The sequence below is a fragment of the Scleropages formosus genome, chromosome 1 (assembly GCF_900964775.1).
Source record: "Scleropages formosus chromosome 1, fSclFor1.1, whole genome shotgun sequence".
Taxonomy (NCBI): Eukaryota; Metazoa; Chordata; class Actinopteri; order Osteoglossiformes; family Osteoglossidae; genus Scleropages; species Scleropages formosus.
This window is the reverse complement of record NC_041806.1, coordinates 38,463,201-38,488,417: the sequence shown is the minus strand read 5'-3', so window position 1 is coordinate 38,488,417 and position 25,217 is coordinate 38,463,201. Positions and strand designations below refer to the sequence as shown.

Below are 25,217 nucleotides of genomic sequence, written 5' to 3'. Positions count from 1 at the left end.
CAAAACAAAGAATTGATATTTACCAGCACAAAAAATATGAAATAAGTCAATACTCAATAGGTGCCGGAGATATAAGGATAAAAGATACGGTAAAGATAATATCCCATTTAAATGGCAACACATACGTTTCTGAGAAAAGTAATATTCATATAACCTTTGCATAAAGTTCACATCATTGTTGATATCTGTGTAAAGTTACACAGCATCTTCTCATTAGGCTTCCATGTGTTTTCAAGAGCTATGAAACCAGGAAGGACGGTAGGGTGGCGCAATGGGTGGTGCCTCACAGCTGCAGGGATGCTCATGTTGCCTCCCACAGTCCAAAGAAACGTGTTACACTAACTGGTGACTCTAAATTTCCTGTAGCGCGTGTATGTCAGAGTGAATGAGTATGTTTTTATCATGTGATGAACGGGCTTCCTGTCTAGGGTATACCCTGCCTTGTGCTCCGTTTCCAGAACAGGCTCCCGACTACCATGACCCTGGACTGGATAAGTGGCTATCGATCACGAAACTAGAAACGTAATAAAAATTATTCTATTGCTCATAAACACAGATCACGATAATACAGGTACTCAAGTAGGAGGAAAGCAAATATCAGGAACCGAGACCGTTCCGCTGGCATCTGTGTTTCCCTCGTGGAGTGTCAAAAACCGATATTCCAAGATGTTTTGTATCTGAATCTGTATCAGCTCCGTTACGGATAACATGCAACGGATTCTGGCACGATGTCTAGTGGAAGCTCTGCAAGTGAACGTGCTATTCAGAGTAATCCTCAACTAAATTCACCCTTTCAAAAACACAGTCAAAAATAACGTTGAACACTTGATATCGTCCCTGCCGAAAAAGACCCTCACCCCTCAATACACGACACTGTAAACACACACGCACGTGCGGTCAGATTTAAAGCTATGATGTGCGGGACAAAGGGGACTTGAGCACGTATACACAAAGCGCAAAAAGGACATTCCTGTGAAAGTTCAGTCGAAGGGTAAGTAGAACCGGTGAACAACAGGATGCGAAAGGTTCTTCAGTGACTTCTGTGAGGAGGACAGTAGTCCCTTCTACCACTCGCCCTTGTACAGACCCTCCGAGACCTCGGATGGCCGTGTCACATTTGAGGCCCCCCGCACTGTTTGGGAAGATGGGTAAAAAAAAAGATTTTACTACAAAGAATGTCTTTTTTTTTTTTTTTCTTTTTGTGAAGAATGCATGACGGTTTAATTTTTTTTTTTTTTTAACTTTAGCTGAAGGGGGTGGTTGCAGTGGCGCAGTGAGCTTGACTGGGTCCTGCTCTCCGGTGGGTCTGGGGTTTGAGTCCCGCATGAGGTGCCTTGCGATGGACTGGCGTCCCGTCCTGGGTGCGTCCCCTCCCTTTCCAGCTTCACGCCCTGCGTTGCCGGGTTAGGCTCTGGCTCCCCGCAAGCTTCGCTAGTGTATGCGTGCGTGTTAGCTGAAGGTACTCCGGCTCCACGCAGTATATTTTACCGCGATACGCCCTCGGTTGAAGTGAGGCCTGGGCCGAACGAGCCCGCTGCCCACCCTCGTAGGGCCTGTGCGCGTGCGTGTGACTCTCAGCAGCATTCCTGAGGAAATACCCCCGTTAACACGTTCCCTTGTGCGACACCTCTCTTCTTTCTCAGGGAATAATATTTTCAGAACCAGAGCAGGGAAGGGAAAAGAGAAAGGGCGAAAAAGGTCAGAGAGGCCCAAAATTGTGCACGTAGAAGAGAAAGTAGTGGGGTGACACCCAGCATTTCCTGTTTGCCTCAGGGAGCTGGTCTGAGCTCATTCGGGTGTGTATTGAACAGATGCAAAGCCAGACTTTTCTAATAAATTGCGGTGGTGGAGGAAAGGTAGAAATGCGAAGATACGTTGCCCGGAAATCAGATGAAGCACTTAACTTCATGGGCTTTTTCGGCACGATACGACAAAACACAACCTTTGCAAATCCAGGAGAGCTGAATGACAAACACACACACACAGAGCTGTATACACACCCTGACCACGGCGAAACTAGAAGTGAGTCAGAACCGCACACCTTCTTGCAGAAACGTACAGGCACTGACACATTATTGCCTCCGCAACAGTGGACCGCCCTGCCGGTCACCTCATCGTGAGTTTCTGCTTTAGACACGTCTCACGCCCAGGAGAAGCCCGCGAGAGGCCCAGGACCGGACCGGACCGGACCGGCGAGGCGCCACAGTCCGCCCGTCCACATTTCTGACACGGACAGAGAGAAGGACGGTGTCCTGGAAAACGTGCGCACGACTTTCAGAATCTCGTTTTCAGTATCAGGTGAGCTCCGTGATACGGGAAGGCAGCTGTATGATTCATATCGCGCCATCCCGTCCGCACAGATAAGGACTGCGTTCACAAGCCACGCCCCCACAAATCAAACCCAAGACCTGCCTTCATTCTCACTTTCGACAGTGCAGTTGGAGTGACACGTCCTTTTACCGTTACACGCGGCGTTACTCCAGGTTTCTGTACGCACCGGTGATGACACAGCTCCTGGCGCATGCGTTCTCGCCGTCGGCCCCGTACACTAGCGATCGCAGGGGCAGAGTTTCTTTTTAATAACTACGTAAGGATTACTGCTGATGAACTTTTCAGACCGAGAGGCGGTGCTCGAGAGCTCAGGCTGAAAATATGCATAGACAATAACTACCAGCATAAATAGAAAAGGTCATGTGACTGACTGCACTCATGGAAACTGGAACAAAGAAACAGACACCCGGGACCTTTAACCGTTTCCTCTCATAATCCTGTAAATGGTCAGAGGGCCGGGCCTTGCTATACATTCCTCGAACCCTTCCATCTCCCCCCTCCCACTCCACCCACGACTTCAGATCTGGGGGCGTCCCGTCCCCTGCCGGCACTCTCACAATGACACGGCGGGGAATTTTCTGTCACAAAACAACAACAAAAACTATCTCATTATAAGTATCCAGTTAACCATTGTTAACAAAGATTACTGTCAATATTATCTCACATTAAAAACGAAACATCGGAATAATATCCCGACAGAAACCCTTGACATTGATTTCTGGTTCTGGAAAACACATGTATGTATTGAATTTATACGTGTATTCAGTCAAAATGAAAAGCAGAAACAATTTAATTGGTCTTCACGTGGTTTAAATGTCACGTAACATTTCCTCTCAAACTATTAAACATTATTCTTTTTTTAAAGTTCAGCCCTTATGAGCATGGCAGGAGAAAAAAATAATGGGTTTGTCAACAGTTTTACGGTTTCTCTAACTATACACTTTTCAAATAAAGCTGATTATATTATATTATATTATATTATATTATATTATCACTGTAGTAATTGCAAATGAAACAGATTATATAAGTTATCAAAGGGTGTATATTTGGTAATAGTCTGACAACCTTTTCAGACAAACCTTTTGGGTACCATTAATTTCCATTTTAGATCAAGGCAACTATGGAAGGCAGCACCGTGGTACAGCGGGTAGCACCGGTGTCTCTCAGTGCCTGAGCTATGGGTTTGGATGCGGGTGTCTCCGTCTGTGTGGAGTTTGCATTGGTTTCCTCCAGGTGCTCTGGTTTCCTCCCAAAATCCAAAGATATGTGTTCCAGGTGACTCGAAATTGCCCGCGTGCATGTGTGACTGAATGAGTGTGTGTGATTTCCCTGGGATGGACTGGTGTCCCATCCAAGATGTGTCGTGCCTCATTCCCCATGCTTCCAGGATAGGTTCCACACCACCATGATCCTGCATTAGTAGAGTCAATCATTGATAGTGAATGGATGGAATAATAGACCACGAATCAGTTTGGAGGCCTGCGGTCCATACCTGCAGTCCATACAAGCAGGCTGGCTGTCGAGTGCAAGAAGAAAATCAGCACGAGACACCACTGCGAGCACTCAAATAACCACTTGACACTCCACCTCATACACCACATGAAACACAAGCCTGGGCAGTTAGTGGGTGTGTCTGACTTACCAGAAATTCATCAGCTCATCAGCAGGAAACATGTTGTGAAACACAGCAGGCCTAAGCAAAGGAAGGAGACAACAATTAAAGAAGTGTTTCTTTTCAAAAAATGAACTTAGACCTTTGGAACAGATCCGTACGGTTTTTGCTCCTGTTTGGTGCCGTGCCACTTGACTCCAGTAACTGGGCCAATAAATGAGAAAAAAGAATTTCATCACCTCTCACTACCAGCAAGAGTCACACTTCTGCCTGATTCATTTCACAGGTTGTCAGATACATAATGAAGTACTGCATGAATAAAAGTGGTACTCATATGAAATATTCATAAATTTTGTACTCAAACAATCTAAATGAAAACAATAAAATAAGAAGCGGAAAACGACAATTTAAAATCTTACTTGATTTTAATAAGACAGAAAATATACAGTATTCTAACTTTTGAAAGGAGGCCTGCATCAAATGCTGGTATATGCAAAGAGTGCTTTGTTTTTAATTTGTACAAAAGACTTGGATTAAAAGTTTTTCTTTAGTAACAAAAAGTGCTGCTCTAATGAAGGCAAAGCGGTGGTGCACTGACTGGGTGGAAGGTTTCACTGTTTCCAGTCTTTTAATTCCACTTATTTGGATGTCAAATGAAGTGGCGCAAATGAAAAAAGATATTGCAGGAAGTGCATTTTTTGGGTGAGATGATCCTTTTAGACACTTTCCCCTCCAGTTTCAAACTAAAACGACATAAGGAGAAGCAAATGCGAAAGAAATCAAATCCCTTTCTTGACAAATTGGGCACAATACTGAGCGATGGGAGAATTTTTTTTTCAATTAAATACATTTTTAAAATCCCAAATGCACTTTCTAATTCAGTTATAACACGTATTTGCAGTACAATTTTCAAGAACAATCCCCTCCACGCGCCACCAGTCACAAAAAAATGGAATTAACAGGAAACACAGCAAGTACCACCAAGGCTATCAGAGTCCGTGGAAAGAGTTACACGGCGACGCTGTAAACCTGCAGGTGTCACATACACACATTTATTGGCACTGACTGGCAATACAATGTTTACATTTACGTTTACATTTACATTTATTTAGCAGATGCTTTTCTCCAAAGCGACTTCCAATGGATACTATGTAGTGTCATCAGCCAACACACCTTATTCACCAAGGTGACTTACACTGCTAGATACACTACTCACAATGGGTCATTCATCCATACATCAGTGGAACACACAAACTCTCTCTGTCATTCACACAGCATGGGGGAACCTGAACAGCATGTCTTTGGACTGTGAGAGGAAACCAGAGCACCCAGAGGAAGCATGCAAACTCCAGCTTTCAACTTAACTTATTGTAATAACTCTTTACTTATTATCATCAACTTTACTTATTATAATAACAAACTAAAAGAAGTGCTTTCAGCGTATTCTTTGTAACAGCTAAAAGTCAAATCCATCCGCTAGTTTTAGAAACATCCTGCCACGTATTCCAGAGATGAAACGTTGAAATGATAAATAAAAAAAACTTAACCTTGAGACAAAGTGACACATGGTGGGAGTCACTGAAACAGATTAACTTGAAGCACAATGTGATAGATCTGAAAGTCCAACAGTGAGACTGAGTGAAAGCAGAGAAGAATCTGAGGTTTGTGGCGTAAATGTGAGAATGCTCAGCTTCATGGAAACTTAAAAGAGTTACGGTTTGTGCAGGGCAAAATGAGGCGAACAGAGCAAACTTTCACTCCCTCGCCCTTAGAAGCCGTGCCACACTCGGCACCAGGGCACACCGTAGCACAAGTGACCATGTAACATGCTTGAGCTTTCATCCCAAACAAGGATCAATACTATACAACCCAGAGACGAGACCAGATGTGGTCTGCGCTCAGTGGAGAGAAGCTACGACACTTTTCACGAGGTTCTCAATGATCCATGTGGGAATGGTCCTGAGCGAAGGAGCTCTGCGAGGCTCCAGGGTGGTACATGATGATGAGGAAAACCCTGAAAACTGCAGTGGGAGGAGTCGTGCTAAAATAGCCGAATGAATAATTCTCTACATCACCCTTGGGGTTGGACTGTAGGGTGTACTGGGGTATTAGAGGTAATACAAATGTGCATCGTGACTCACTATTACAGAGGGAACTGTAATAGCGATACTATTGAAGAAGGTCATCATGGGAACTGCAGACAGGAGGATTCTGTCAGAGGTTTTGTTCCCAATGATTTTCACACGTACTCTGCAATTTCCACAGAGTTTGGAATTTTAAGGAAGAAGTCAGGTTATTCTCATTAAATGTCGAATCTCTCCAACGCATCTCAAGTCATGTTTATGGGCATGTGTACGCAGTAAAGCTGTACATCTCACAGTGATTCTTTTGTTTATACGGGAGGTTAGCCTCACTGGAGTAATTTGAAAAGCAGCCAGCAACCAACAACCTTCAGATTGTATGGCAACGATAACCCTAAGCACTACGCCGCCTACTGGCCAACGATGATAGATGGATGGATAAGTGGTTAATGAATGTAGAGGCCGATACTGCCACCTAGTGGACTATTGCAGGAAAACAGCAAAACTGTATTTTTGTTTTAATTATGTACAGATAATTTTTATGAAGTCCGTCCGATTTTGTTATCAGAATAAAAGCAACCTGTGATATCCCGAAGAGTGAAATGTGCAGTAGGACGGTTCAATAATATTCATTTTGATAAGAATATAATTTCTTAAAGAAAACTTGAATTCCCTGACCGGGAATCGAACCCGGGCCGCGGCGGTGAGAGCGCCGAATCCTAACCACTAGACCACCAGGGATGCTTAAAAACACCTACTGCCATTGCTATATAATATTACATATGGCACGTCAATTAAAGAGAAACTAAATTGTTTATAATTTGTTTTTGTTTCACAATGCTTTTCTTACATAGCCAAGTAGTACACCGCTTTCTGTTTTCGTTCATTTTCTGTTCCGTAGACTTAACGCTCGAGTCGTATGTTTACACACGCTATACACTTTCACGTCCCGTCTGACGTCACAGCGGAGGAGGCGGACCGGCGGTGGTCGCCCGCTGCCCTGAAGAAGCGTCTCGAGTGGAAGCGCGATGGAAGTCGGTGTGTGACCAGGTGTCCGTGTCGTTGGAGGCCACCGAAGTCGGACGAAATATACATACTTATATGTGTATGGTTCTGTTTATTTTATATGTTTACAGTCTGCAGCGGACGTCGCGCTCATTAGTACACGCAGAGCTAATCCAGCTAGCCGCTCGGTGGCTGACGAACAAGCAAGCGCAGCGCGAGAGCGGACCTTGTCCCTATCGCGTGCGGCTGTTTTTTTTTTTTCTTTTCCCCCCCTGCCTCGGTTGGTTTTTTATTTTTTTTATTTTCCTCATCTGGCGGTCGGAGTCTGTTCCGCCTTCAAAGCCGGGGGACTCATCGCAGAGGATGCGGAGCGCAGAGCGCAGCGGGAGGAGCGGCAGTGCTTTGGGGTGGAGCTCGTGAGCGGCGGCTGGAGGTGCACGCGCGCTCATCTTCATCCATCGCGTGCGGTCTCCGTGAGCGCCCGGATGACTGACTGTGTAGGTCTCTTCGCCGACACAGCGCACGCGGGGAGACGGAGGATGCAGCAGAGAGGAGCAGATGGCGCTCCGTGTGTGACGAAACGCTGAGCGCGGCGAAAAGAATGTCTTGACTTGAGCCTGAGGCGGTGGACACAGTAGCGGAGTATGAATTTCAGGCCGGGGCAGCACGATGTGGACGTGTCACTTCACTCAGTTTTTCTGAATTTACGTGGTGTTTAACGTGTAACTGGCTGTTTACAACAACAGCGATGCTCATTTCACAACATTCAAATTCTTGCTTGTAATCCTGGAGAGTCAGAGTGTGGTGATAAATCTGTTCATTATTAGTAGTAGTAAGTATCTCTTTGGTATCTCTTCATAGCGGTGTGTGCTTGAAAACAACTCTCTTCTGAGAGACACCTGGAAGCTACAAAGTTCACCGGCACCACTGCTGCCCAAGATAACTGTTTTCCAACTATTTGACAAGTTGCTCTTGTTGGTGGAAAAATCTGTTTCTCTTTAAACCTTTAAATGGTGAACTTGGCGATAAAAATGCAGGTATGGCTGCTCCTGTGTCTCTGTCGAGACGGAAAAGCCAAGCGGTGTTACCTCAGGACCGTGGCCCCTACTGTTTACCCTAGAAGCCATCAAGTAGAGCTGCAGCTACATGAGGAAGAATAGACTAATACGCCTACTGAAAGATAGGGGATTGCGTGGTATTCTGGTGGCCTTTTGTTATTCATTGTGGTGCACTTCATAGTTAGTTGCGTATTCGTAATGACTGTATATTGTGAAAGAAATGTATCGTGACCGGAAGTATAAATCTTAACATGAAGCCTTACCGCTGACTGGTGGTGCTTGTGCTCAAGTTGATGGTGCGTCTCCCCTGGTTTGTCTTTCCCAGAAGGAACACACCATCCAGCTGAGAGCGCTGACTGCTGACCGCCGTGCGATGGAGAAGGAAAAGAAGCCAGGTTACTTCGCCAGGTGAGGCAGTAACCGCACAAAGGTTTTTGTCATGTCATGTTGTGGTTTCTGTGTTACCTGCTTCGTGACCGAGTTCTCCTACGGAGGCACAGTGTGATGCTTGAGATATGAGTATGGCGTTTCAGTTGCTGATTTGCCTACACTTTGCTGTCAGAGCAAGGTTAATATCTACGGTATCCACCTATTAAAGTTTCCTTTTTGTATACCTTTCTTTAGTTGTTGACTCAGATTTAAATACACGCACACACATTTTCTGAACCGCTTGTCCCATTAAATAGAGTAGAATTAATTGGATTGAAATAATGCACTGAAATATCCACTTCAGGTAGTGAATTGGGCTGTTACTTGCAGCAGCGGGAGGTATTATGATTAGGGCGTTGCACTGCAGTCTGTTGGTTTGAATCCCATTTCTGCTGTAGTATCTCTGATCACGATACTTACCCTGGTTGGCTACATTAAGAATAATCTGCTTTATAAATGGTAAGTCATTGTAACGTAAATAACGAAACGCTGCGATTTGCCTTGGACGGAAGTCCTCAGCTAAAGAATGTTATTCTCCCATTTACACAGTGGCATCAGTTAATACTTATTAGTGCATTTTGACTTTCATAAAGGTTGCTTTTGGTAAGTAGCATTACATAGCATACTTCTTAGTGAGCATATAGTGCAAGTTCTGCTGATGTGTGCAGAATGACCTTATGCGGGAGGAAAGACTAGGGGAGGAGGGGCTACAGATGAAGTCAAGCAGAAGGGAATTAGTCAGCTAAGTGGCCAGCCTCCGTGTGCCGACGTCCCGCTCTCCACGGCAGCCTCGCCTCACCTCCCTGCTACTTGGGAGCGACGCCATGTCTGTGGGCAGCAGCAGCAGCATCATCAGCCTTAGCATGCCCAGCCTGTCTGCTCTCTCCCGCCTCTGTGACAAGGCCCAGAGATACGCAGAGAGCAGCACGCTCCCCTGGTGAGTCCACCCGCTCCTTCCGAGAGCCAGTTCAGCATATGCTCCCTAAGGTGGAGCGGGGAGGTGATTCAGAGCGATTTTTGCATCCCTCTTGGGTGTTGCGGAGAGCTCGCATAAAAAAAAGGCAGTGAAATATTTATCCTTTCAGCACAGGCCTTTGAGGTCCTGGCAGGGTGATGATGGGTTTTGTTTTGGGTCAGACTGGCGGACGAGCTGGGAGTTTTGCTAGGCGCAGGGATGCGGTCAGCTCCGTGTGCCAGTTGTTGCTGCAGTGCTGCCTGGCAGCTGCTGTGCAGCCGTGTGACGCCACCAGCACTGCAGCTGCTAATGCACGAGTGTTGTTAGATCTCAACTGTCAAAGCGTCGGCGTCCTGTCAGTGCTGACAATGTGAGGTTTGCATCGGTGTGCACTTACTCAGTAGGTGTTGGTAACTTCTCCTGGGTGTCAGTGTCACTGCCTGTCACTCTCCACATTCATAGTTTCACTGCTTGCTGTTGTGTTCGTGTGCTGTGTCACTCGTCCCGACACATTGAAATAGTGACGTGTCTTTTATTCCCAAAAAATCATTCTGATCTGGCCCCTCCCTATCACATCCCTCTGCTGTAAAACCAGAAAGTTTGAATTGACTTGACCAGTTAGCCAGGACATCTTGGCTTCCTTCCTCCAGCCCAGTCGGCTATTGTTGTGACCTTCGTTCTGTGCCATGTCTCAGTACCTTTGTGGGCGTAGCCATATGGGAGGCCCCTGGGAGCTACCCATGTTGCTGCTTTTGATCTTGCGCCTGTCGATATGGAAACCAGTCTGTGTCTCCAGTCATAAAGCTGTGCTTGTCTGTATACTGACAGCATTTGCTGGATGCATCAGTGCTCCACCTGATATGAGCACCTTTGTTTGTCAGGTGTGAGAACAGAACATGCAAAAATCAGTCACAATACACCACCACTTCTTCTAATTTTAGCAAAAAAAAGAAATTTGTCCCTCTTCCTCAAAGTGTTTCCTCTTTTCATAAGACATGCTGTCAAGGGGAGGAAAATGCTTACACTTTATACATTATTTATTGGTTTTGCCCGTAACATTTGTGCAGTGACTTGCAGAAAGGAGTTCTACCACCTGGTAGAATTTCCGCCATTTGCAGGGACAGTGGAGTTCACCACTGAAATGGATCAGTTGTAATGCTAGTTGTGCCACCATTCTAGTATTTAAATCATTGCACCTTAAGAATCCGTCCTTCCATTCTCAACAACTGCTTGTCCAGCACAGGATTGCCTTGGTTCTGAGCCTGCAGAGGAAGTGTAAGGTATGACACCAGGTACACCCTGGATGAGATGCCACTGTATCGCAGGGCATTCACACATTCATACACACTTGAGTCACCAGTTAATCTGAAACACATCTTTCAACTGTGGGAAGAACCCAGAGTAAACTCCCCACAAACATGGGTAGAACATGCAAATCCAAACAGACTGAGCTGGCTGTGAACCCATGTCCAATCCAACAGCCCTGTGGCCAAGAGGCACCAGCATTACCCAGTACACCACTATGCTTTCTTAATATTGGTATTTTTTTCACTTTGCGGTAAACAGGCATCGTATGCAGGAACAACTGAATTTTAAAGTGCTTTGTTCACAGTCAGCCACACAATGGCTCCTTCAGTGCAGAGTGAACATTTTACAGTGCTGCTCCTTGTGAGAGTGTTAGTTTCAGTCACTGGGTTTTTGAGTTGTTCCCTGGCCGCTCAAAGTAGGCAGGATATTGGGATGGATTGTACAGTGGCTTTGTTCATGATGTCATCTTAGGTTTTTTGTTTTGTTTCTGTCTTGCCTGGTTAATATGGTGGAGCACACAGGTAATTAAACTGGCCTGCTGAGACAAAGGCACAGTGTATTTAGTTGGTGTGGAGATAAACAGGGGTGGGAACAAGTAGCCTGTTATCTGTGCCCTTGCAGCAGGCTGAGGCCAGTGTCCTCTCTAAGCAGCCAGAGAGGGTCTGGAGTGGCTCATTTGGCCAATTTCACAGAACAGCATAATGTTGCTCCATTTTGTCATTTATATATGCTGGTTTACTGTTTTCTTGGCTTTGAGAAGGGGAGGGCCTGCCAAATGTCTTCCCTTTCAGTATCAGTCCTCGTTGTCACGCTTTTGGACAGTCGGTCAGCGTGCCTGGACTTTTGTTTGAGCCGTAGCCCAGCTTTGCCCTTTCCTGCGGCTGCTTCGGGAGTGCCTGCCTCAGGCAGAGATGCCAGAGCTTCCTTCAGGGAGTCAAACATCCACATTCCAGCCATGTTCATGTTCCCAGAGGAAACGACAGCTCAGCAGAGGGCAGTGACTGTAACCCGTTTGTGTCCAGAGCAGCAGTGACCCTTGTACATTCCTGCATCTCACTGTTGCTCCACTGCTACCATTTATCAGTGTGTCTAGTACAAATTTCAAGATGGTTTGAGATCAAATGTGTTTGATATGTAAGCTTGTTCTTTTTGTGTTAATGATATTTACACTGAGCAGCATGGTGGTGCAGCAGGTAGTGCTGGTGTCTCATAGCTCTTAGTCGTTGGTTTAGATGTGGGTTTGAATCCACTTCATCCTGTGTGGAGTTGGCATACGTTATGGTTTTGAGTGTGTGGTCTTCCGGATAACGCAGCCTGGACTCAAACAGGGTTTCCTCTTCTCTGTGTGGTAAAATATGTAATTCAGTGTTCACACAACATCAGTAGAAAGTGGATATAATTGCAAAAAAATGAAAACCAGTTATTCATCTGGCAGAATTCTGCAAACACATTGTTCTGTTACAGTGGACAGTAATTAAAGTAATACAAAAAGAATGACAACTTGCACATTGTAATTTTGAAGAAATTTACAATTTGTCACTTGCTGTCCTCTTATATGTGCTTCAGTTGGTTACTTCTGGGCGCACTAGTTTCCTCCCACAGTCCAATGACATGTTTCAGGTGAATTGGTGAATACATTTCGCTCCTATCCTGTGCTTCCAGGATAGACTGGATCACCATAACCCTCCACTGGACAAGCAGTTATTGATGGTGGATGGACAGATGGATGTTTGTTTAAAGCATCAGTGCAAACCGGCACATTCTTATTTGTACATCATTAGAATCAACAAGTCTCTGACCATGTGGCAGTATGCAGTGAATAATTTGCCTACTGGGCACATTCCTTATGAATGGTTGGTTGTCCTTCTTGCTATTTGTCAGCATCCATTCAGTAAGTACCCAGTGCAACAAAAAATGCTGTTTTGGATGAATATTTGTCTCTCTCTCTCTCTCTCAGGCTGAAGAGGAGGAAGCAGATCAAGCAGAGTCAGTCAGAGCCGTTGGTGACTGGGCAGGAACAGTCAGAACCTGCAGCGGCCAGTAAGAGCCAACCGGAGCCGCCCATGGCAGATCTCTGCAGAGAGACCCCAGCAGGAAAGGGAAAAGTAGTCCAAGCACCAACATGCTTGGACCCGTCTTCTGTCTCCTTGGCGACCGGCATAGGCAAAGAAAGGGAAAGCCAGGATGAAAGCCATGGTAAAGCAGTTGCTTGGTATCTTCCATTGTGCTGGGTGTTTTTTTGTGAAATGCATGGCACTGTACACACTTGTGTGGAGTTTAAGTTGTTGTAGTTTAATCTGCCCTGCTGCAAGAGAACAAGAACGTAGTTGTTGTACTCGGAGGGACCGAGGTTCGAATCATTACTAAAGGTATTTACCATGAATTGCAAAGGCAGAAAAGGTACTCGGCTGTATAAGTGGGGAAATAATTGTACATAGTTTAGTATACAGACTTAATGTTGTAAATTTTTTTGGAGAAATGAATTAGCTAAATGGAAAAATATAACTGCAGTACATTGCAAGCAGCACACATGCCCCTTCCTGTGAAATGGTGTTATTGCTGTTTTCCTCTCAGGATTTGTGCAGTCAGGAATGTGAAGATATCAGGCAAGTCAGCACAGGCCTCTAAAGGAACGTGTGGTCAGCCTGTTGAGTCTTTGGGTAGATGACCTCCTAGCCATCACAATCATCCATAGCAGTATGGAGGAGGTCTAGGAAGAAGAGGAGGCCAGGAAACAGCTAATAACACGCTTCATTCTGCAGGAAGTGTCAGAGCCCTGATATTCACTTGTATGTCACGCAGTGTTGGACGCACAACGACCAATGACTTGCTGTTTACAGAGCTCTTGGGCTGAGTACAGGCTTGCCAGAGCTTGTGTATCCAAGCAGATTCTGCTTGAGCAGCACTTAAATCTAAATCATTCAGCAGATTCAGGACTGATGGGCATTGCACTTCCTTGTCATATGTGAGGAATGAGGCAATGACACACGGGGCGATGAAATGTTAGATGGAAAATTGAGTGCAAATATCACCATTGAAATGTTTACTTTAAAGTACTAATTACATAAGGAAAACCGTCCATTATCAGTAATTTCTTGTCTAATGCAGGGCTTGGAGCCCATCCTGGAAGCATAGTGCACAAGACAGTACAGCATTGACAAGATTCCAGTTTACCGTGGGGAAATCATGAACACATACAAACACTAAGGGCAGTTTAGAGTCACCATTTCATCTGAAACCCACGTGAACATGGATAGAGCATGCAAATTCCATAGTGACTGAAGCGGGATTGAACTTGTGCCCACCTGTGCAGCCCAGGCACTGTAAGGCAGTCACCAAGTGAAAGGTAAAATACTTAGAAAAGCAGTGTTGTACTTCATAGGTTTAATGATTATGGCACAAAGGCTTTTTTGAATTTTTCGTATTCTTAATAAAGAATGTGTAGTACAGCGAATTATAAACTGTCCGTTACCGCTACTGCTGGGTGAAAAAGTGCTGATTTCAGGAACATTTCCACATGGTGCGCTAGAGAACAAGTATATCATCTTTGGCACCATTAACAGCTGTCTGTTTTAACAAATGACCCAGTGACCTCATTAGATGAATTGTTTACAAAGGGCAACAAATGGGAACGTTATATGCAGTTTTAAGTTTTCTTATCTGTTAGCTGAGCAAACAGCTGTAGCCAGGCAAGTAATTGTGTTTAGATCACAGCTTAATGGGTAGCAGTCCAACCCCTCTGTGGCTTTGCCTCTGACTTAGTGTTAATGTAGCAATCAAACCCTTACCCAGATCAGTAAGATTTCCTTCCACTGTCCTGTCTGTTTTATTTGCAGGCAACTCATTTGGCCTGGCCTAAATTAAATATACACTCGGGCCGCTGTAATTGTACAGTCATGACAGAGCCGGCTATGTAAACTCTCTCAGGGACAGGGGTTATGATTAAAATGGTGACTGATCTTGGCTGGACTTTGTCTTAGCGTAAACATGGTAGCAATCAGACTACCACCCTCTGGAAAGCGCTGAGTTGTCTTTACAAATGTGGCAGTGAAAGTAATCTGTCAAGTCTGTGGTACAGGTTTCCAGTCAACTTGAACGCTTTAATTCTGCGATCAAGTAATTGTTAGCCTAATTGATATAGTCTGGAGCTGTTTCAGTGATTGACAGAGACCTGGAAAATCTGCAGACATGTCACATGGTGGCCTACCAAGGCCAGGGTTCAGAATCCCCCGTGTGTGAGACACTGTCTGTCTTTAGGTCCATTTAGATAGTATTAATTTGTGAAAAAGCTTGATTGTTGTGTCTCTGAACTGTACTGTGATCTTTGCAGGTAACAGTCAGGACACCAGGAGTGGGATGAAGAAGAAGCAGCCTCCTGGTACAGTGGAATACACGGTGAGAATAACCACACCTTGGCACACACATGGTTTCATGAGCTCTGAACCCATGCCCTTATTCGCTGTGGTGCACTTCCGAGACAGCATGAGACTCATTCAGAGAGCTCTGATAGCAAGTCCCGGTAAGTCAAGGCTGTTCCTTTGCTTCCTGTAGGTGGGTCCTCAGGACACACTGAACAAAATTGCTCTCACATTCAACATCACCCCCAATAAACTGGTGCAGCTGAACAGTCTGTTCTCCCGCTATGTGGTTCCGGGTCAGGTGAGACACTGCTGCTTCTGGTTTTGAACAGCTGTTTGTTGGTGTCTCCAGCACAATCTTCTGTTAATATTTCACCTGTACTTGTCCTCAGACACTGTTTGTCCCAGATACGGGCCAGTCGGAGAGCAGCTCTGCAGTCCCTGACTCTGCTGTCTCCTCTTGTAATCTCCACTCTGACAAAGTGTCGGTAAGTGAATTACTGCATCATAATTCCATAGTGCTACGTGCGTCATATGGTCAATGTTGGATGCCCTTCTCACATTACCTCTGATGTGGTTCTGCTTCATAACAAATGCCTTCAGTACAATATACAGATAAACCTATAAGGTTTTATATCATTGATCACACAAACACTCCTTAACCTGTTAAAATGTCCTGTGACAAGCTGTCAACTTCTGCTGCCTCCCTGACTGCACAACTAGCATGGCTAATCTGAAACCACTTCCTCAATGTTCAGCCAGCCTTACCTCAGGGGAAAGACTCAGTGGAGTTTATCACTTTGCACAACAGAGATTGTTCATCTTTCAGGCATGTGTAAGCTTGCCTTCAGCTTTTCCACCAATAAGGATCCTTAGTGTTGTGCGGGTTGTTATGGTTTTTGTCATCTCCTCCATCTCAGCAGGATACTAATTCAAGCAAAAAGGAGGCAAAGCCTCTCAGACGGGTTCTGTCACCCGGCTCCGAGGATGAGGAGCCAGCAACTGTCAAGTTTCTCAAAATGAGCTGCAAATACTTCACCGATGGCATGGTTTGTAGTGCTCTGAGGTTATACAGTGTTTTTTTTTTTTTTAAGAACTCTGAAGCTTGCGGAGAACTCTCAGCAATAATAAATACCATTCTTTCTGTTGTATTGCATATTATTCTGTATTTAGCTGATGCCTATAAACTGGTGTTAGGCAGCTTTCACTGTTTGTAGAAGTGACCTATATATTTACGTATTGATATATGGGATATTGTTATTGTATCAATTTGGTGTAAGTACATTCATTAAGGTGTTGGAATTGATGTTTTTTCAGACTGTTTCAGGTTATTTGGTATGAGGCACAATAAAATTTAAAAAGCTGTGTTACTGCTCTATAGAAGGTCACCAATTGTTGTCCGTCTGTGCACAAACTTTCCAAAGGAAGCATGACTGCGCTCATGTTAATGGGCCTGCGTGCTTTGTGTGCTCGCCCACATGTCTGTTGTTATTCCAATAGACTGAAACTTACTTATCAGATGTTCTTAAAACAAAAGCTACTCAAGGCCTTTTAGCCTCCTATTCTTGGTTTGTAGAAAATTACCAAGTTACACAGGCACTCTGTATTGTAGAATTCTCTACTCTCTTCACAGTAATAAGTAAATAGAAAAGAATACAAAAACATAAATGAAGACTAATAGGTAAGAGTAAATAATAAAGGGAGTACAGTCCAGCAAATGCTACTCTAGGAGGAGGTGAGAGGAGCCTTCAAATTGCAATGCAATAGCCCAGATTGCTGTACTGTAGGGTCTCTTCCCATGTCCTGTTGTTCTGAGTTTTGCTTTCTTTCCACTGGACCTTGTAAGGGTCAGTAACCAGATTGTTTCTGTTTCAGGGTGTGGTTGGAGGAGTGATGATTGTGACACCCAACAACATCATGTTTGACCCACACAAGTCAGACCCTCTGGTCATCGAGAATGGCTGCGAAGAGTACGGCCTCATCTGCCCCATGGAGGAGGTGGTGTCCATTGCACTCTACGATGACATTTCCCATATGAAGCTGAAAGATGCGCTGCCATCGTAAGGAGCTAGTAGGAGGGCACACTAGAGTCCATTCTATGTTATCTTATCTTCTCTGCTATTCAGAGTCCCCTATTTTTCTTTCTCTTCTTATCTCCTTTCTTTAGTCTTGTGGTTTCTAACTTTCTCCCACTTCTTCAGAGTAAATCAGTATGTTAACCTGATGTATGGACACACACGATGGATGTCTCATACATTTTTTTTTTTCTACAGCACATTTTTTTTTATTTATTCATTTTCTGTGTTTCCTATTTGTTCATTCATATGTAGCCTTTTTATTATTTCTTCAGGTTATTTAATTTCGGTGTTTTGTGTTAGTTTTGTTTTCCCATATTTTCATTTTCATCTTTTGTTTTTGTGTTATGTCTCTCTCCCCCCTCATTCCTTCATCCCTACCTTGCACCAACCATCTTCTCACAGCGACCTACCCCAGGATCTATGTCCTTTGTACAGGCCAGGAGAGTGGGAAGACCTTCCATCTGAGCATGAGCTCAACCCCTTCAGCCGCTTTGAGGCCCTGGATCGGGACAAGAGGCCCATCCTCCTTGACGACATTGAGGCTGTGGTCACTGACACAGACACAACTAAGTCTGAGGCCATGGAGAAATCGCCTTCAGACGAAGGGTTCACAGAACTGGAGCTGCCGTCAACAGGGAACACAGACGAGTCTCAGGGCGACATTGAAGGCCTGGAGGAGCTTGTCGCTCCTAGGCAGGACTCTCCTGCAGAGTGGTCCCCATTGGAAGCCCACAGTGGCATTTCGGCAGAGCTGGATAAGCAGCCAGAAGGAGGACCTGTGCGGAACAGTGTTCCTGCTCCCACGGATATTCCTGCAGAGAAAGCTTTGGGAGAAAATGAGCCGCGCAAGGTGAGCAGTGGCAGTGAGGGGACACTTGCTGACACGCTTGAAATCAAACCCAAAGACCTTAGCTTCACTAGCAGCAACGAATTGACAGAGGACCAACAGGAGAGTGTTGAGCCTTCCGGTAAGGATGGTATGCCACGTTCCAGTGATGAGGCAATGAATGAAACAAAAGTAAATGTTGTGGACTCTGAGGGGGCAGAGCCAGCACGGCTCTCTGAAGAAGAGGAGCGAAAGCGCAACAGCGAGGTGGAGATGAAGGCTTGGCTACTACAGCGGATGCAGGGACCAATAGAGGGTGAGTACCTGAGAACACTCCAGTAGCTACTTAATTTGTTTTCTCATTTAGCACATGCTTTTTTTGATGTACAATTCATGATACACAAAAATGTGTTTCATAACAGATGAGGAGTTGTGGATAGACACATAAACAAGAACAGCTTATTTATTTGATACTGCCATTATGGTGGAATACATTACTCGGGTAACTGCCTATGGTAGTGAGATTCAGATTGGTAATGTATAAATAAGTGATTTCATTTTAAATGTAGCCACTTTAATTGGTATACAGTTTATAACATATATAACAATCCTCTACATGTTCCACCATTGGGGAAAAAAGCTGAAAATTTACTGTATATGAATGATGGAGTGCATTGTTGTTGTTTGTCTTTAGGGATTTGATTTTTCAGCTATTTGATAGTACTGAGACTATCACTGTGAGGGACACAAAGGGTGAGGTTATGTGTTTTTTTTGTAAGAAGCTAGCAAATATATTTACAGCTGCTTTGTCGGGGGGAATGTAAATTTTTTTTTTAAAATGGTCATGTTGAAAGTTTCCAGAACAGTCAGAGAGCTTACAAAGCAAAAGCTACAGATCTTATCCTCTGATCAAACAGTGGAACCTGTTTTAGATGTTTGCTTTATTTTGATGGACATTACACCCTTTATTGTATCAACATGTCTATTTAATGTCAGGTTGGATGTGTAAGAATGTTTACTACAGTGTGTAATATTGAAATTTTACCTTTAAAAACCTTTTTTGGGGGGGGTGACCTCAGTGTCTCTGGATAATGCTTTTGCTTTTAATTTCTCAAGATACAGATACGAATTCAGCTTTTACACTTGTCTTTTGTGCTTGGCTTGTTTTCCCAACCTCCCTATCAGTTTTCTCTGAGAAGTTTTTCCATATTCTGAAAAAGAAAAGTTTAAGTGAGTTTGCTTAACTTCAGGTGATCTTTCAGTCATCAGGTGAACTAATAACTTTCACACTTGGACTTGGCTTTGGTGTGTGTGCACGCAAGGAGACTGACCTCTGGTCCCATGTGTTAGCCTTCCTTCCTGTGCCCTCTGAGATTAGCTCTGGTATCCCTAATTAGATGGTGATGGGATGTAACAGCCTGCCATTTAACCTGAATTATTTACACAGTACCTGCTTCTGCAGACATGCTGCTGTCAAAAGAAGAGAAGAGCAAGAACCCACCCATGTTCCTGTGCTTCAAAGTGGGAAAACCCATGAGAAAGTCCTTTGCCATTGGTCAGACATCAAGCCCAGCCCACCAGTACCGGAGGAAGGACCATCAGCCAGAATACTGGTTTGCCGTCCCCCAGGAAAGGTAAGAAAATATAGGAGGTCTGCAGCTGATACTGGAAGCATAGGACACTAGGCTAGTGAGAGTATACCCCAAATGGAACTCCATGGTATTGCAGGGTGGCCACACACAGTCACGCATCTATTAAAGGCAACTGAGCATCACCACTTCACCTAAAGCGAGTGTCCTGTGAGTGCAGGAGGAACTGTTGTTATGATTTCTCTTGTTTCAGTATGATGTTCTTGTGGATTGGATGTGAAGGGTCTACACTCTACACTGCTAATACGGATTTAATTAAATGGTTATTTAAAACAATTTTTATAGTGAAAATATTTAGGATGCTGTACTTGCATTATGGTAATACCTTGAATTCAGTACAGTAGTAACAAGAGGCAACAAAATCCATGTTTTATCAAATGATAAAAGAAAAACTTATTTTTGTTTTTTGTTACTTTGAATTCAGATTTAAAATGTGTCCTGCTATGACATGCTTCCCTCTGCAGAGAAGAGCTAAAGTGTTACAACCCAGTCTTGCAGATGCGTACTACATGACGTCTGCAGGATCCGCTCATATCTCTCAGCACACTCTACGCCGCTTCTCATCCAGGCCATAGTTATATCTTGCCAGGTCCACTGCAATTCTCTACTGTCTGGTCTTAAGGCCTCTGCTATCTTACCACTCCAGCTAATACAGAATACTACAGCATGAGTTGTTTGACTTGCCAAAGTGTTCCCATGTGTCTCCCCTCCATTAGTTTTGTGTAGTTGCCTGTACCAAGTTCTAGACTGTGGTTGTGGCCTGCAGACCACTGCACCACAGTACCTATGAGAACTGATCACTCTCTAATCCCAGCAAAAGCACTATGTTCCTCCACATTTGGCCACTTGATGGTCCCACTCAAAAATGGTCCAAAATGGAAAGTCCACAAGTTCTGTTTTGACTCCACAGTAATGGAAGGAGCTCATTCTCTCCATCAGAACTGTGGAATCCCTTTTGGCTTTCAGGAAGGGTCTCAAATGACTCTCTTTCAGATGCACTTCTCTTCTAATCTCCTGACAGCTTGCGCTGTCACACAGTCTGTCATGATCACCTTTCTGTGTTAATTCAGACTCAGTTCTATAGGCAGCAGCTTATGTCATGTATACTGGAGAACCAGCAGTCAGAAGTGTGTGTCCTTAACCACTAACCTTCTCTCCTTTACTTGCTGCTCTAAATACACCCCCAACACTCTGCATGTTTTCCATAGAAAGTTTGCCTCAGTGACAATCTCTTCACTTTCCCTTCAGAGTGGACCACCTCTATGCCTTTTTTGTTCAATGGTCCCCAGACGTGTATGGGAAGGATGCTAAGGATCAAGGCTTTATCGTAGTGGAAAAGGATGAGCTCGACATGGTCGACAACTTCTTCAGTAGCCCAACCCCCAAAAGCTGGGAGGTGAGAATCCTGCCTTCCTCAGGCAATGCTTTACCAGAATGTTTGAGTGCCAAAATACTTCTTGTCCTTCTCTGCATTTCCAGTGTATCTTAATTGTTTTCACAGTGCCTTAGGGTTCAGAAATACACGGTTGCTGTATAATTGAGTTGTGTCCCAGATGTTACGGTGCTTCTCCACAGATCATCACTGTGAATGAGGCAAAGCGACGCCAGAGCGTGGGCAGTTTTGATGACAACGAATTGCTCGACCTTCTGCCCGTGTTGAGTGATAACAGCCTGCTGCTCGAAGAGAGTCACTTGCTGAAAGTGAGCTGTTACCTTTCTGCCTATCTGTCATCTGCCCTTCCAATGCTCTTCACTCAGTTTTGGCAAAAAAAAAAGTTTTGAAAATCATTCAATCGAGGACAGGAAAACTCTGAATTCCCTTCCTCCAAGTCAGAACAAACTCGTACAAACCCGTTTTCCTGTTTCCGTAGCTGGCCAGTTATCTGCCGGCACGGATCCAAGGATATCCGTGGCGGCTTGCCTACAGTACGGCGGTCCACGGAACGAGCCTGAAGACCCTGTACAGGAACCTTACTGACATAGACAGCCCTGTGCTGCTGGTTATCAAAGACATGGACAACCAGGTACAAACATATGCGCGTGGGCAGTGGGTACTTGCTCTGTGACGTGTCTCCGGGGTGGTAGGCCACAGCTTTGGCATTCTTGTGTTTTCTATTTCAGGTGTTTGGAGCCTTCTCGACACACCCTTTCAGGATTAGTGAACACTGCTATGGGACCGGGGAGACCTTTCTCTACAGCTTCTGTCCTGATGTTCGGGTACAGCAGTTAATTTCCTGCAGCACAGCATGGCTCACATGGCTACAAATCTGTGTCCTGCAGACGTTCTGTGTTACTCTACACCTTTTCTCCTGCACAGGTGTATCAGTGGAGCGGTGAGAACTCGTACTTTGTGAAAGGTAGCACGGATTCTCTGCAGATGGGAGGGGGAACGTGAGTCTTTTGTCTCTTACATATTCCTTTTTGTTCATGCATGTGTGTACATACACGTTTACTTAGTTGTTTAGCTTTTTATACATCTTGTTGTTTTACAAAAGCAAGTGCATGATGACTTTGTGATGGACTGGCATCCTATCTGTGGTGCATTCAGTCACATACCCTGTGCTTCCAGGATAGGCACCAAACCACCACAACCCTGTATTAGGGAAGGAGGTTATTGTGAATGGAAGAACTTACGAATTGGGACAGCTGCTAGTATAGTCGTTAGAGCTGCTGCCCTTGCAGCCAAAGATTGCAGGTTCAAATCCCACTTCCAGCTGTAGTACCCTTGATCAAGTTACTTACTCTAAATTGCTCCAGTAAAATTACCCAGCCGTATAAAGGGGTAATAGTTGTGAGTGCCTTAACCTTGTAAGTCGCCTTGGAGAAAAGCGTCAGCTGAATGAATAAATGTAAATGTTCTGAATACAAAGCCCATGTCCTTAACCCCAGTGCTGGCCTTGCGTATCCCTGTTGCTATGCATGCATCTCTGACTCTGTCCTACCTTGCTCAGGGGACACTTTGGCCTGTGGTTAGACGCTGACCTGTATCATGGGTCCAGCTCCACTTGCTCCACCTTCAGGAATCAGCCACTATCCTCGAAGCAGGACTTCACCATACAAGACCTGGAGGTCTGGACTTTCCTGTAAAATCTACCCTTCCACTGAGAGTAAAACCTGTGACTTTGCATCTGTTTTTAGTGTGCAAGTGATGGAAGTGGGTTTTACCAGGTTCTACCTGACTGTACTTGACAGGCGTTGGCGAGCACAGAAGGCATGTCGTCGTTGCTCTCTCAGCTGTCAACTGCCCTGCGCCTCAGACTCAGTTCCCCAGCTTGCGGCTTAGTGCAGACACTTGTCAGAACCAGAACCAAACCACTGCACGCACATAGAAAAAAGGAGACCACTAATGTCACGTCCAGACCAAAAGTGAACCCCACGCGAGGATATGCGGAGGAATTGTTTACAGTAAAGATGCCACCCTTTCTGAGGGGCTGTCTTAATTTCATGTTAGGAGTGGTTGAATGTGACAGTATAATTGCCATTAGTGGGAAAACTGTTTTGATTGTTGATGTTCAAGATGTGTGTCTTAGCAAATCCAAACATTGTGTTTAAAAGAGAATCAGGACTGAGGCCTGTATTTGACCAAATACTACAGTTGTAATTCAGTTTAGTTCTAGTTTTTTTTTAATTTTATTTTTCCTTTTTGTTACATTTACAGAATTTAAATAAGCACTTTGCAAGTATTTTTGTAAGCAATGCCACCAGGTTACTTTTTATTCATTTGGCCAAGTGTATGAATTTTTGAGTTTTTCCTCTGTTTGACATGAAAGTGGAGGAAAAAAGTGTTACTTTAAGTAGTGTATTTTGTATCATTCCAGTTTAACAGTGACCAACTCCCTGGCCTCCCGTGTCCTCTCGTTAACCATGCAAATCTCTTGTAGTCCTCTTGAACCTGCCGCCATGCCTTTCACAGCAGCAGGCTCGTAGGTTGGGTGTTGGCCATCAGTGGAGTAGGTTTGCTGTAAAGCCGACCATCCGTACCCATGGCGATATCACAACTTCTCCTGACATTAATGGAATAAAAGCAATGGTCTCATTCTGCTTCTGATCACTGCCAGTCCTCGCAGAACTGCCACACCTGCCGCTACTCAGAGACTGCTGTCTTCCAGACTCGCCGGCGCAGACAAGGGTTCTCACGTCTTGAAAGCAGGAGGATCGAATGGCTTTGCTCTCGATTTTTGCTAGTAGACGAAAGTGCACTATTTTACCCAGTCGCATCACAGCATATTCCTGAACGTTATGTTTCTCACTGTGTACATCTCTAAAGGGAAAGCATACCTGTATTTGTTCTCATTAATAAAACACAAAAATGTCTGTGCTTATAGCTGGAATATCTAGTAATGGTTAATTTCCAATAAAGACACGTGTTTTGTTTGTTAGTGTGTGCTGCTGGGATGACTTGCCACAGCACTAGAAATACAGTAAAAGCTTTTCTCCCATCCATATTTTAATAATGTGCTGTTGACCAGTTCATGTGTTTCATTAAGTATTTACAGCATGTGTGATGCATCTTTACTGCAGTTTTCTTCACGTAATGTCGGACGCGACCTCTCTCACTCAGCTATTCACAAACTAAGGCGAGCGCTTAGCAGAACCTTGTCGTCTTGTATTACGGAAGCCGTGTCCTTTGTGTTCTGTTCTGCGAGTAAAATGCACTTGTGAAGTATTCCTCTTTGTGAGCCAAAACAGTTCTGTAATCTGTGGTATTGCTGAGATTATATTTATTGTGCTTTTGCTATGTTTAAAATAAAACACTACAGATGTACAAGAGAGAATCCATCTTGTTTTTGTGCACTTCTTCGTCCTCTAAGAACCACGCGTTCCCTTCCCTGCAGCAGCGCAAAGGGCACAAGGCTGAGCTACCGTGGCAGTTGTCATTATTACCACGGGAGTTATGTAGAAGCCCACAGCAATACAAATGAACTACTTCTCTGATTTTATGATCTGTAGTCGATTACTCACTATTTTGGAACCTGCTGTCATTGACAAAGCTTTGTCGCTGAGGATGTGACACCACGTCATATTGTTTTTCATCATTAATATTGCTGACTGCTGAGCCCCAGTGCACAGCTGCTGTCATCGCAGTTTGCGGGGGGGGGGTTTCTATACGCGTGCACTGGGCTGTATCCTCCACGCGCATCTCCTCGCGGTGGCGTTTAGGTAACCATGGTGATGCAGTTCAATTTGTGACCAGACGAGGGAGGCAAATCCTTTATTTTGGAACTGAACAGTGTCTTCAGTAAGAGTGCATTTTGCATTAGCTCGACTATTTTCTTAAATTTGTATTAGCATTACATGTTATCTATGTATGCACTTGTATTTGCAACTCAACAGACAAGGTATTTTACCATGCATTGGGAAAATGTATGGTACAAGGCATAAAGAGGCATGAAATTAATATGCCTTAGGCTTTTTTTCTGCAGAATACTATTACAGAAACTAGACATTACAAGAATGTTATCAATATTTTTCAACAAGTGCTTAACTGAGCTTGTATAACAAAGCTTACTATTTAAGCACCTGTCAT

The 25,217-nt window shown here is 44.5% G+C and overlaps 1 protein-coding gene and 1 non-coding gene across 6 annotated transcripts; one reads left to right on the top strand and one right to left on the bottom strand.

Annotated features, from left to right (window-relative positions):
• Positions 1-6,693: 6,693 nt before the first annotated feature.
• On the bottom strand, positions 6,694-6,765 carry trnae-cuc (transfer RNA glutamic acid (anticodon CUC)). The gene has a single exon. It is a non-coding gene; the product is annotated as a tRNA-Glu (tRNA).
• A 239-nt stretch (positions 6,766-7,004) lies between these two features.
• On the top strand, positions 7,005-24,465 carry ncoa7b (nuclear receptor coactivator 7b). Of its 5 annotated transcripts, XM_018743856.2 has the most exons (17): positions 7,005-7,129; positions 7,347-7,526; positions 8,413-8,495; positions 12,737-12,975; positions 15,110-15,174; positions 15,331-15,438; positions 15,530-15,625; positions 16,058-16,186; positions 17,013-17,197; positions 17,411-18,357; positions 19,504-19,675; positions 20,939-21,086; positions 21,266-21,391; positions 21,562-21,714; positions 21,812-21,907; positions 22,008-22,081; positions 22,642-24,465. In XM_018743856.2, the coding sequence occupies exons 2-17, from the start codon at positions 7,515-7,517 to the stop codon at positions 22,775-22,777; spliced, it is 2,769 nt and encodes a 922-aa protein (XP_018599372.1). In that variant the 5' UTR covers positions 7,005-7,129; positions 7,347-7,514; the 3' UTR covers positions 22,778-24,465. The 5 variants fall into 5 exon arrangements, with proteins under 5 accessions (XP_018599372.1, XP_018599369.1, XP_018599371.1 ...); XM_018743853.2 differs by lacking the exon at positions 7,005-7,129 and having other exon boundaries at positions 7,353-7,526; positions 16,061-16,186; XM_018743855.2 differs by lacking the exon at positions 7,005-7,129 and having other exon boundaries at positions 7,353-7,526; positions 17,651-18,357.
• Positions 24,466-25,217: the final 752 nt, after the last annotated feature.

Coding starts and splice junctions, on each gene's coding strand:
- ncoa7b (XM_018743856.2), top strand. Junction 12,976..15,109: donor AAGCCAGGATGAAAGCCATG/GTAAAGCAGTTG, acceptor TGATCTTTGCAG/GTAACAGTCAGGACACCAGG. Junction 15,626..16,057: donor TCCACTCTGACAAAGTGTCG/GTAAGTGAATTA, acceptor CCTCCATCTCAG/CAGGATACTAATTCAAGCAA.